Below are 12,618 nucleotides of genomic sequence, written 5' to 3' on the forward strand. Positions count from 1 at the left end.
GCAGTGAGGATTTTTGTTACATTTACTTTTTAATAACTTAATTGAGATAATCAAAATGTGTCAATAGTTTATGATCGAGCTTTTTCTTCAAGTTCTGCTGCCAAGCCCTTACAATCCATCAGGGAAGGCTCTGATCTGTCTCGGCTGCCTGCCAAACCCACGGCCAGAGGAGCTGGGGAGGATGGAGTGCTTCAGCCCCCTGCATCTCAGAGCTTTCATGTTGGATGACATCACTGTAGGGAGCTTGGTCGTCCGCAGAGAGAGCAGAGAACATTTCTCCAGGTGTATTTATTTAGCAGAGGGAATGGATTCGTGATCTGGTGTTCTGCTCTCTCTCGGCCTTCCACTTCCTTTGTTTTGGAGAATTCGCTTGATTTAAAGTATCCAAGCTGGCCAGTTGCTTCCATTAAGGTACCTTGGCAGCTGTTTCTGGACACAGTCCCTTCTTCTGAGAGCTCTTCAGTGCTCTCTGTTTACCATTCTCAGCTGTGTCTGAGCTCTGGTTAAATGGCTCCTTTATCTCACTAATATTTAAATTACATGCTTGGATATCTCAAAGCTGTTTTCTTTGAGGCTCTCGCTCCCTGTTTGCTCTTGTATCTTTCCATAAAAGTGACACTGACACTCCCTGTTTCCTCTGCCAGCTCTGGGGTGAGACTCATGGTGGGTCTGATTCTGTTCTTGGCAGAGTGGAGAGCAGGTCCCCTCCTGAGTTCCTCCCCAAGTTTGGCTCTGAACTGCATTATTAACTTATATTAACTTATCAGTTTCCTTTCACGGACCTCATGAGTCCAGAGGATTTTTCATGATTTGACTGCTGAGAAGAATGATATTTTTATATTCTGAAGGCTCAGCCTTGCAGATGATCCCCGAGGTTCCTCCCTTGGCTGGGGCCCTCGGGATGGCTCCCCACGGCTGCCTGGAGGGATGAACAGTCTGGGGACAAACTGCAGAGGAACTTGTATGTGCTGTGGTGTAAGAGTTCCCTGAATTCCCCCATCCAAGCTGTGTTCTGCCGTGCCCCAGCTGGAGACACTGAGGAGCTGAGGTGTCCTGCGTGTCCCAGGGTGCATTCCTTGGTGATGCCAGCGGGGACAATGAGCTGTTCATTTCCAGTTTGCTCTATGGAACATCCTCCCTTTCCTAGGATGGCTCAGCAGTGATTTTGTCTTTTCAGAAAACCATGACTGAGCAGAACTGGGGAGACCACATTCAGGTGAGTGTGGATTTCCCTCTCCCTTCTTTCAAAGGGTTGGTTGCTTGGAGGTTATTTTAAGATGTTTTAGCATATCCAGCTCTGGATGTTGTAGTCCTGCTATCACAGTTCTGCACTTTCTTAACGCTTTGGAAGCAAAATTTTAAATGCAGGGAAGGGCAAGGGAGAACACTTGTATTTTAATTCCTTTTATGTCTTTGAAAATGCTTTTGTTTGGCCAGAGCCAAACTAGAATATTTGGACCACGGTCTCAGGGATGCACAGGGTGGGACTGTTGGGGTTCTGTGCAGGGTCAGGAGTTGGGCTCAATGATCCTTGTGGGTCCCTGCCAGCTCAGGATACTCCATGGCTCTGTGATTCTGGGATTTGGATAAGATTATCAAGTATTTTCTTTTACTTTCCTCCACTTACTTGTAAGTGAACCCTACAAGAATTTACATTGATTAATGACAAGGAAGGGGGAAAAGAGACTGTTCCTCAACAGCTAGCAAGGTGTGTGAGGAAATTGGGATAAATGTTAGATTCCCTGTGCATGCTCTGACCATTTTCAACAGGTGATTGATGTTGTGACCTCTCTGTCTTGTGCTGCAGGACACAATTAATTTTAACAGTGCAAAAAAAAAAAAAGGGAGCAGGGTGGGTTTTTCTTGGTGTATAAACAAGACAGTTCAGGCAATTATGATTTGGCCTGAACCTACAATAAATACAAATATGACCATGAAAGAGCATGAAATTCCATGGTGATAAACCAGTAGTGGTTATTTATGTGTCCACGATTTCCCTGTGGAATTGCAGCCCCATGGTGAGTGTTTGCTCCTGTTCCGTGACTCTTCTCAGGTTGAATTCTGCAGCCATTAGGGATTTCTGAAAATCCATCTGACAGGTCAGCATGGCTCTGAGTGGTAACAGGCCAGGCTGATGATCTGAGGGCTCAGGCACTGTTTGGACACATCAGCAAAGCAAGAGGACTCTTGGGTTCTTCCATGCAGCTCCAGGGGCTTGGCACTATGATCTTGGTGGGTCTCTTCCACACAGGAGATTCCATGATTCCATGAATCTCCTGTGGGATGTGCTTTGGTGTGTGCAGGGAAGGGCTCTCTGTTGATGGTGGGGAGTTGGATCTCACTGTGGAGGCAGGAGGCTCGGGATCTCTCAGGGAAGTGCGTGTGTGGTGCCTGGTAAGCCCTGAGAGCACAGAGCTGCACGCTGCACTGGGGCAGAGGGTTGTCTTGCTTTCCAAAGGATTCCAAACTCCGTATTTCCTGCTTGTTGCCAACTGGTGTCTTTTTCATAACTGTGTAATTATCAGCCGAGTGGTGCTGAAACTTGCCTGTTATCAGACTCGGTGCTATCAGAGATCCCTGTCTCTGGCATCACTTGAAAGTGATGGGAATCTGTGCCTGTGCATCTGCAGGAAGCTGAAATAACCTGTGCAGGCTGGTGGCTGCTGCTGGCAGGGAAAGGAGGGAATAAAGGAAGGGTCTTTGAGCAAGTTTTGGTTTTCAGTGCAAAAACTAACATTGTCCAGGACGTTATTGGTTTTGAAAGGTTGGGCTTTACAGGAGGGAATGGCTCAAAGTTCACTCAGAGCTTCATAGAATCACAGGATCCCAGAATGGTTTGGGTTGGAAGGGACCTAAAAGTCCATCCAGTGCCACCCTCTGCCAAGGGCAGGGACACCTCCCACTGTCCCAGGCTGCTCCAAGCCCCTTCCAGCCTGGCCTTGGGCACTGCCAGGGATCCAGAGGCAGCCCCAGCTGCTCTGGGCAACAGCTTCACAGAAGGTTGGAGCTTCACCTGTGACCTGACATGTTTGATCAAAAAAATTCCTTAGGCTCCCTGTGGACCTGAGGAGCCCTGACATTTATGTTGTGTGTCCCATCCCTGTATTCAGCTGGGGATCACATGAAGTTTGGATCTCCCAAGCTTTGCCTGGTCAGGCATTATTAAGGACAGGAGGCAGAGAATGAGACAATGTGACCTCTGGTCACCTGGAGGAATGGGACCCAAAACTCCCAAAAGAGTTCACAATGGCAAACTCTGAGTCAGAATTATTGGATAATTTTTGGATGTTTTTTCAACTTGAAGTTTAAAGAGGTTGGAAGTCTTCATGGGATTTTTTTCAATTTCATTTTTTTTCAAATACTTTGCTGCAGCCATTAAAAAATACATAAATTCTATTGCTATGACTAGCTCTAGTGTTTATATAGGTAAAGATAACAAGAATTCTAGAGATACTAGAAACTCTGGTGAAGGTGGGACTGTCCTCACTCAGAGCTTGCCATTGCAGGCCAGTGACTTTTGGGAGTGGGATTTTCTTTTTTTCACCCTGGGCAGTGCAAGTACAGATTTTTCCTGTTCCTCCTCTGTGGGATGAATCCCAGGTGTGATCCTGACTGCTCCTATAAACAGCAGAAACTCAGGAGTTAATTGCAGGGCCAATAAAACCTGTTTCCAGCCCTGTAGCAAACTGGTTTTGCCCCCTCTGCCTGCCAGTGCCCAGTGTCCAGGCAGGGATGGCAGAGGAGGCAGGAGGGGAAGGAGAGGAACCCAAACCTCCTCATACCCTAAGAAGGCTGCCCTCATCCCCACTGGCTGCTGCAGGCCTGGTCAGCCAGGAGAGCCGCCCCATGCAGCACCTTCTCCAAGAGGAGATGCCTGGAGGGCAGAGGGAGGGGAGGAGACTCTCTGTGCCCAGTGCCAGCTGCTTACTCCTCATTCCCTTCCTAAGGGATCCTGGGCTGCTGCAGCACAGGGAGTGCCTGTCCTCACAAGCAGAGGGGAAGGTGTGGAGGATATTGATGGTAGATAGGCAGGGAAAAAGAGGCAGGGCATGAGGCTCCTGTCTGCCTTCTGTGTGCCTCTGTGCTGCTGTTTTTGCACGCTTTGTGTTTGTCCTGGCTTCAGCAGCTGCACAGAGAAGGTCGAGTTGGGCAGAGCAAGCCCAGCACAGCTGGTCTGTGCCTCTGCTCAGACGTGTTCAGGGTGGTCCTGCCGGTGGTTGCAGGCCAGCAGCAAGAGGGGCTGTGGAGGGCAGATGTTCCCCTGGGCATTCTGTAGGACAAAATCGCTAAAAAGCATGGAAGGAGTTTCTCCATGGAAGGAGTTTTGCCATGCCAGGCTTTCAAAAAGTAAATGCACATGGAACTGGGATCTCAGTGATAGAGGGATAAGGAAGGGGAGTGACTCTGGTGGCAGGTGTCACCTCTGGCAGGGTTTAGGTGTCAGACTGTGTCTGAGACACTTGCAGGAGGTTGGCAGCATGACAAGGGTCCTGCTGAGAGACACTTCTATCTCAAGAGGCAGCTGGAGCACCAGGACATCTGAAATAGCACCAGACACCTGCATTTTGGTGACCTGAAATGTCCCATTTTTACAGAGAACTTGGGTGTAGCATGGTTCTGCTGCCTCGCTCTCAGTGCCGTTTTCTCACCGGTGTTTTGGGGGTCTTGTAGTTGGGCCCTTCTAGATTCAGCTGGGCTGATCAGTGCCAGATCAGTTTAAAATGTTATCTCAAAAATACTAAGAAGTTATACCAAGAAATCTCCATGTGTTTGTTTGGCCTTTCCTGCAGTGAAACTCCTCGTGTGGAGCAGAACTGGGTGACGCTGCCCAGCACTGCAGGTCTTGCTGGGGACAGTGACTGGAAGCAGCACCCAGCAGGGTTCATTCAGATCTGTTGGTTTATCTGGGACCATCAGTGTTATAACCACTGTGAGCTGTCCAGGACAGGGAATGGGTAGAAATGGGATTTTCACTTTTATTGACCTTAAGCCAAGAGGCTTTTTGCAGCTTCATCCCAAACTGTTCTGTGCTAGTGTTTGCACAGGGAAGCCGTACCTTAACCTCTCAAAATTAAACACCTGAAACCCTTCCAAAGCTGGTGCTCAGAAAAGTACTGGTTTGGAAAGGTGTCACTTGCTGTGTGGGTGCTCGTGGGGAGCAGGGGCCTCTTGTTCAGGATGAGAGGAAACTGCCTCAAGATGCATCAGAGAATATCTAGATTAGATACTAGAAAAAATGTTTTCATGGAAAAGCCTGTAGAGCACTGGAATGGGCTGCCCAGGGCACTAATGGGGTCACCATCCCTGGAAGTGTTCAAAAAATGTGTGCATGTGGCACTTGGGGACATGGCTTAGTGGTGAATGTGGTTGGACTTGATGATCTTAGAGGGCATTTTCTACCTTAATCATTCCACGATTCTCTGATTCTCCACTGGCTGGGTCCACTCTGACCTTGGTGTGTGGCTTGAGAGGAGGGTGCAAGGATGCACCTCACAGAAAAGTGCCCTCATTTTCCTCAAGCCCCTGTCCTGCAGCTCCTCAGTCTCTTCTGGGCCTGCAAGGAGGCAGAGATGGGTCCTGGGGGCAGCTGTTTCCTGTGTTCTGCACAGGGAGACCCTGCAGCTGATCCCTGTTCTCCTCCAGCTGGGACAGTGACATCACTTATTTATTTTAAAATTTCTGACCATGAAAATCAAGCACTGTGCCAGCTCCTTACTGGGTGAGTAGGGGTCAGATGCTGGTAATTCCGAGGAAATGCAGAACTCCAGTTCCACTACAGTTGAAGGGTTATTATGCTGCTTACAGACAGTATTCAGAAATCTGCCCTTCTTTCTGTGCAATACGTTGGAAAAACATTGACAGTTTAAGTACCAGGAACTTAATAGGTGTAAATTACCTTACACTGCAGCAAGGAGTTGATGTAATCTTATTTATTGGACCAATTAATTTCTAAATGGCAGTGGCTGATGCCAAGATTCTTTCTGTACAGAACCATTTTGACCTCAATTAAAACACAGCTACCTCTGGAATAAAAGGTAAAAGCTCTTACACTCAAGCAGGGAATTTTTAAAGGGATTTTAAAGGGCAGAGTGCCATTTATTTTTTCAAAGGTTTTTTTTTGTGGCCAGAACACCTGGCCAGGACTCCTGCTCTTGGAGTCTTGAATAAGGACAAGGAGCAAAAAAGACCACTTTGCAAATACCCACATCTACTGTTCTTCCCTGGAACCTCTGAGTTTAGGGAATTTTTTTCAATTGTTTTGAGTACAGCAACATCTCTGCAGTGTGAGGAACTAAATATGCGTAGGGCTGAAGCAGTGTGTGCTGTGCAGATGGGAACAATGCTCTGGAGGTGATTAATGAGTGACATGTCTCTCAGTATAAGGCTGCATACAAAATCATCTTTCCCCCTGGCTGGAGTGAAGCATTTTTTCAGGGATGGGTTGGATTTCATCACTCAAACGTCAAACCCAGACCGACTCTTTTCCTGGAAGGTGGAAACCCAAACGAGTTTAACCAGCCAACGTGTGGAGTCCCCTGCTAGTACGTACGGACTTCTTTAGCAGGAAATTAAACCAGTGGATGTTTGTTTTGTTCCTTCTGAACCTAGAAGTCTCAGGGAAGAGTCATCAGCTGAAATAAACGTTCGTGGTCCACCAGCGGTGCTGCACGTGGTGCTTGTGCCGAGGTGCTGAGCCACTGGGAGCCCAGCAGCTCCCAGTATTGGGGGGGTGTGTCAACGTGCAGGAGATGCTCCTGGTCTGGTTTTGCCTGCAGTCTGCCAGTTCAACCACCTGCAGAAGAACTGCATTTCTCTTTCCACATCTTTTAGCAGCTCCCTATCAGCTGCCATTGCAGAAAAGAGAAAGTTTGATTTTTCTTTCCCTTTTCCCCTTCGCAGAACAGCTGGTGTTTATACCTGGAGTAGTGACACATTTAAGGTCTGCTGTCTCTCTTGGGAAGTCAGGACTGGGGGAATTGCTCTGTTTCAGGTCAGAACTGGCAGCCTTTCTTTCCCAATATCTACCTGTAGCTCCCATTTCTCCTTCCATTCCTCTCCCTGTGTTTTGTCCCCTTTTCAGGGACTGGCAGGAGCTCAGTGGTGGTAACAGTGCTTTGACACTCATTCTGCTTTTTCCCCTGTACCATTTTCTTTGGATTCACTATTCTTGTTGGAGGTGTCTGGGGAGAGCACACAGCCACAGCATGGTTTAAAGGGAATATTAAACCTTGAACAAACTGGAGTTTCTAGTAGGAGGAAAAGTGGGAGGCAAAGTGTCGATCTCCTCCCATTTTTCAGTTCAGTTTGTCAATGGGGTCATATATTGATTTCAGCTGAAATAACACCAGTTACTGGAAAGCAGAAGGATGACTGATGGGGCTGGTGCAGAGAACAGGCATGTCTGTGACTGTCTCAGGAACAGCATCCCGTGATTCCAGGAGCTGAACTCGATGATCCTTGTGGTTCCCTTCCAGCTCAGGATATTCTGATTCCGTGATTGTGATTCAGTTCTGCAGATGCGTTCTGCTCTCAGGAAACAGCAGGCGAATGTGCACCTGTACTAATGAAGTTTGCACTGCTTGGCTAAAAGAAATGGGAACTCTGCATTGAACAAACCCCCAGCTCTGTGGGAGAAGCACATGGGAAAAGCCAAACATGCAGCATGTTCCGTGCCTCCTCAGCTAGGGAAGAATCTGTCAGAGGATGACGTGTACAGTTAAATGTAAATACTTCCAACTACTTCCTGCATGGCTTAGGCTGTGTTAATTCTCTGTAAGACCTGGAGGGCTGGTGTGTCTACTGCAATTGTAGTAGTTTAATTTATAATAAATCCAACCATCGCTAGATAAATAAATTGTGGTTAAGCACAGAGATGCTGATGAATTCTGGTGTAATATTACAGTAGGTACAAAGAAGCTGAGAAAAACAGCCATCATTTGCTGTCCGATCTATGAAATTGTCAAAAATGTCCAAAATCAAAAGTCAGCCAAAAATTTCTCTGGAGTGATGTAAGATGTGTTTTACTTTAGAAAATCAGCCCTCATCTACTGAAGTGTGGATCTACAGGGCCAAGCTGGGGATTGACAGAGCTGGGTGTCTGATTCTGCTTCAGGGAGGGATTGGCAAGGGATCCTTGGAAAGCTCAGGACCTCCGTCTTAAAGTGGATGGCCAAATAGCCTTAATGTGCAAACAAATAAAGGACTGGAGAGTGAAGATTGGAAACTGGAGAGAACACACTGGGAAGGAAAAATCTCTAAATTGTTTTGGTGTGTTCGAGATGCATTTTGACCTTAGCCCCCTGCCAGCAGCCAGGGCCAGCGTGCTGCTAAGCACTGTAATTACATTTCTATCACTAGCAGGCATTCACTCGGCAGCACAGCTTCATCAGAAGGAGATTTGGTATGGTATAAAGAAGAGCTAATTGGCTTATGGCTGTAGGTTGAGAGGTCAGGGATAGATTAAGGAGTTAAGAGCATCAGTGAGCTGTTCAACTCCACTGAGGTGTGCTGGGGGAGGTTTAGTTCTGCCAAGTGGGAAAAACATCCTAGGAGAAGGAAACTATACAGCAATGATGATCATGCAAAACTTTATAGGAATGTGTGGAACACAGCGGGTCCTTAAAATTAACATCAGGAGTGGTGTTCAGGATAGCTGTTAGTGACTGCAAACTGCAGCAAGTACAGGGTAAAACTCACAGAATCCCAGACTGGTTTGAGTTGGAAGGGACTTCTTTAAAAACCATCTTGTTCCAACCCCCCTGCCATGGCAGGGACACCTTCCACTATCCCAGCCTGCTCCAGGCCCAAATGTCCAGCCTGGCCTTTGGCACTTCCAGGGATCCAGGGGCAGCCACAGCTTCTCTGGGCACCCTGTGCCAGGGCCTCACCTCTCAGGGAAGAATTTCTAATAAAAATCTCCCTTCTGTCAATTTAAAACTGTTCCCCCTCACCCTGTCACTGCCTCTGTATAAAGTCACTTTATCTTTTCTATAGGCTCCCTTCAAGTACCAAAGAGCCACAACAAGATCTCCCCAGAGCTTTCTCTTCTCCCAGCTGAACAACCCCAGCTCCTGTTTGTATCCCACAGAGTAAAAATGAGGACAAGCTCACTTCAAATAGGCAAATCCTCATGTTCCCTTCGCTCAAGGATGAAGGGAACCCCATCAAGAGCCCTGACATTGCCCTGTGCATACAAATAGCGAAGGGCAGGGGGAAAGATGGGGCATGGAGCTTGCCTGCTTCCCAGGGTAGCACAGGAGAGGATGGATTCACTGATAAACACAAAAGCAAATAACAGGGCTCTGCTTGTACTCTCTGTTTGCAGGTGGGAGGCAGTTCTTACCTGCAGCTCCACGGCAGGAGCCCTGTGACGGCCTCGCCCCACGGGAGCTGCTCTGACCTGGGGCTGTGCAGGTGTGGGGGCTCCCTTTGCTGGGTGTCAGTGTTCAGCCTTCACACACACACAGACCCTCTCTCTGCCCTTCTTACCCAGCCAGCAGTAAAATGATCCAGCCATTCAATAATCATCCCAGATTATTTAAACCCTCTGTAATCGATCAGTCCCTGTCTGAGTGTTCACTGATAGATATTGGCTTCTAAAGCCTGTGCAAATTAGATGCCTTGCACACAGATAATCAGGCTGCTGGCAATTGATAGTTTGGCTGTATTATACTTTTAGACAAGATTAGTTCCCCAGTTCCCTGCCAAGAAGAGAACCACATAAACAGAGGATTGTTTAGAAACAAAAAAAGTTCCTCTTGAAGGAGAAGTCATGTAAATGGGAAGAAACAGGAAACTAATCTTCCCTTGTTCACTCTGAAAGAATGCATATCTCTGAGGAATGTTGTAATTATGGATTTAGGAAATCAGTCCAATTTGCCAGGGTGTGAATTTCAGAGTTCATTCAGTCAACCCTCTCAAGCATTTCTCCTTCAGAACAAAAACCACCAGGAGCTGAAGTGTACCAAAAGAGATTAAAGGAGAGAAAAATTGACTGCCAAGCTTTGCTTTTGGGAAAGATCTTGCACAGATACTGATTATTGCTTTGGCTCTGAACCAGGGAGGTTTGGGCATGGCAAAACAGAAATCACTGGTAACCCATGTTTGTCCCATGGGCATCTCTTTTCCATATTCTAATGATGGGAAGAGTTTGTTCTCCTGAGCAAGTATATCCAGTGTCAGGATTTTTGCCGATTTACTTTGAAGGCTTTCCTAAATAGAGGAGACTTTTTTCCTAAATGGAGTCTATGGATTCTCATGATGTATGTGACTGGGTATGGGAACACTTACTGGAGTTATTGGTGGGTTAATTGCACACTGATTTAGCTCGTTAGGGTTAATGCCAACCGAGAAGGCATTGGAGTGACCTCGGCTCCCGCACATCCTGACCAGCAGATGAGGTGTCACCCTGTGAGTTCAGGTCCCAGCAGAAGGACAGAGTGGGGTCACTCCTTCACACACCTGCAGCTCTGGCAGCCCTGGGGTGACATGGAGCTGCAGGGCCCTGTCCCCGTCCCCACAGTGCGCCTGGCTCTGGCAGCACGGGGAATTCCTCCCTCTGTGGAATTCCTGCAGACAGATCCAGTAGCACAAGTCAATGTCACACGCTGCTGCTAAGCTGGAATTTGGAATGCTCAGATTGGATAGGCACCCTTCAGGCAGCTGCAGAGCTTGGCAGAGAGCTGTATTTTCCTTGTGCTTCAGGATACAAACCAGAGCAGAGTTCTGGGATGGTGGCTTCTGTAGAACATTTATGGAAGTGCCTGGATTGTAAAAAGCTTCTGAGGCTGGAAAGCCCAGAGAAATGATGTTTGGTCACAGAAGGCCCGGGCTTAGTGAGGCTCAGCAGCAGTGCAGGTCACCCAGTACATGATGGGAGCCTCCACTTCCTTAAATTGGAGAGCAGGATTTGCCATTGGCCCAGCGACACTTCGTTCGTGTGTGTGTGTGAGACGATGACAGAAGGCAGGGAGATAAATTTTACTTCAAAATACACTGGGAAGATAAGGGTTGCCAGTTTGTCTTCAATGCACTGTGTCACTGGGCTTAGACAAAGCATCTACTGTGATAAGTAACACACTACTCAGCTCTGAAAGAGTTTGGCCAATTTCCCCATACTCATTCATCTTCAGTCTTGCCAAGTGCTGGAGTGCTCCCAGAAAATATCTCCAGCCTGCCATCGTGGGACCGAGGTGTGAGAAATCTGGAAGCAAATCAAAAATCTGTGGCTTATGTATTCAGACCAAGTCCTTGGTCCTTTGCTGATCCCTGGGATGAATAATATTCAACAGCTCTGGGGCCAGGGCTAGGTTGGAATTCAGAAGGTGCCTCTGCCGTGGTTGTGAGAAAGGGATTTTGGGAGGAAGCACAGACCCTCAGGATAGACTTCACACAGAAGAGAAGGAAAAAGAAATTATATCTGAAAAAGCAAGTAGGCTAAAGTTACCTTAGTCTATTTGCTATGAAATTGTACTTTGGGGGGTTTATGGATGTCAAACAGCTACTTTTCTCTTCAAACAAAGGTTATTTTAATTGGGTTAGTCCAACACTACAGCTCATTGCAGAGCTACACCTGTGCCATTCCCTGACCAGCTAAGTGGAGGGGAGAACAAGTATTGCAGGTGGGTTGTGATTTTGTGTAGCAGCATACTTGGAGTTGAGGGATGTATTTGAGGAAATTAGTTAATTGTGGGTTAAAATAAGAGGTTATGATCTGGGAAAGTCCCCACAGTGTCAGGCTATGCTGACACTGCTGAACAAGACCAGGAATTGATCAGTGGCCCCAAAGACAAATGGCACTGCTGACTGGTCCCAGCACAGCCCCAGGCTGCCTTCCTCTGGGGCTCGGAAGTCTGCAGTGACAGGAGCAATGGGACAAGATGCCTTCCTGAACCCTGTGCAGCAGCAGTGGCCAATTGGGCAGTGAGAGCTGCTTTTCTAGGACAGAATTTTCAGTCAGTGGGGAGTGGGATCCAGTGTCAGGATGAGCTTTGCTGTCTCACAGGTCTGCCATGGTGCCCTCTTTATCAAGAAGCCTGTCCTGAAGTGTCTGGGGGATTCTGTGCCAGACGATTCCTTGGACACATGGGAGCAATGTGAATTGTATTGTACCATCCTCTTAAACCTGTTAAATATCTACTGGGGAGTTTTTCACAGGATATCAGGAAAAGATTCTTCCCCCAGAGGGTGCTGGGCACTGCCCAGGCTCCCCAGGGAATGGGCACGGCCCCGAGGCTGCCAGAGCTCCAGGAGCCTTTGGACAGCGCTGCCAGGGATGCCCAGGGTGGGGTTGGTGGGCCAGGAGTTGGACTCTCTGGTTCTTGTGGTCCCCCCCTCACCAGCTCAGGACATTCCATGGTCCTCCATTTCTATTTGGGTTCCTGCTTTGTCCAGCCAAGAAACATTGCTATCCGCTACTGAAGCTACTGAAGTGAAATCTGGGAATGATCCTGCCAGATTCACTTCAGTGAAACATCCTGTTTGGAGCCTTTCATCTCTGTGGAGGGAAGTGTCTGTGCCCTGTGCTGTGGAGCTGCTGCCAGCAGCAGGTTCATCTGTTCTGTGGCTTTGTGAGCTGCGTGAAGGCCCATGGAGGCCATCCAACAATGTGCTGAAGGA

General features: G+C 47.8%; 1 protein-coding gene across 8 annotated transcripts in view; it reads left to right on the forward strand.

The window, feature by feature from the left end:
- The window catches only part of EXD3 (exonuclease 3'-5' domain containing 3), a 142,446-nt gene that overhangs the window by 103,038 nt on the left and 26,790 nt on the right, over nucleotides 1–12,618 (forward strand). For all 8 annotated transcript variants that reach the window (XM_040083532.2, XM_040083537.2, XM_040083538.2 and 5 more), the window contains one exon: nucleotides 1,178–1,216. In XM_040083532.2, coding sequence (XP_039939466.1) covers nucleotides 1,178–1,216 — 39 coding nt within the window. The remainder of the gene's footprint in view (nucleotides 1–1,177; nucleotides 1,217–12,618) is intronic.

Source organism: Hirundo rustica, chromosome 20, assembly GCF_015227805.2.
Source record: "Hirundo rustica isolate bHirRus1 chromosome 20, bHirRus1.pri.v3, whole genome shotgun sequence".
Classification (NCBI taxonomy): Eukaryota; Metazoa; Chordata; class Aves; order Passeriformes; family Hirundinidae; genus Hirundo; species Hirundo rustica.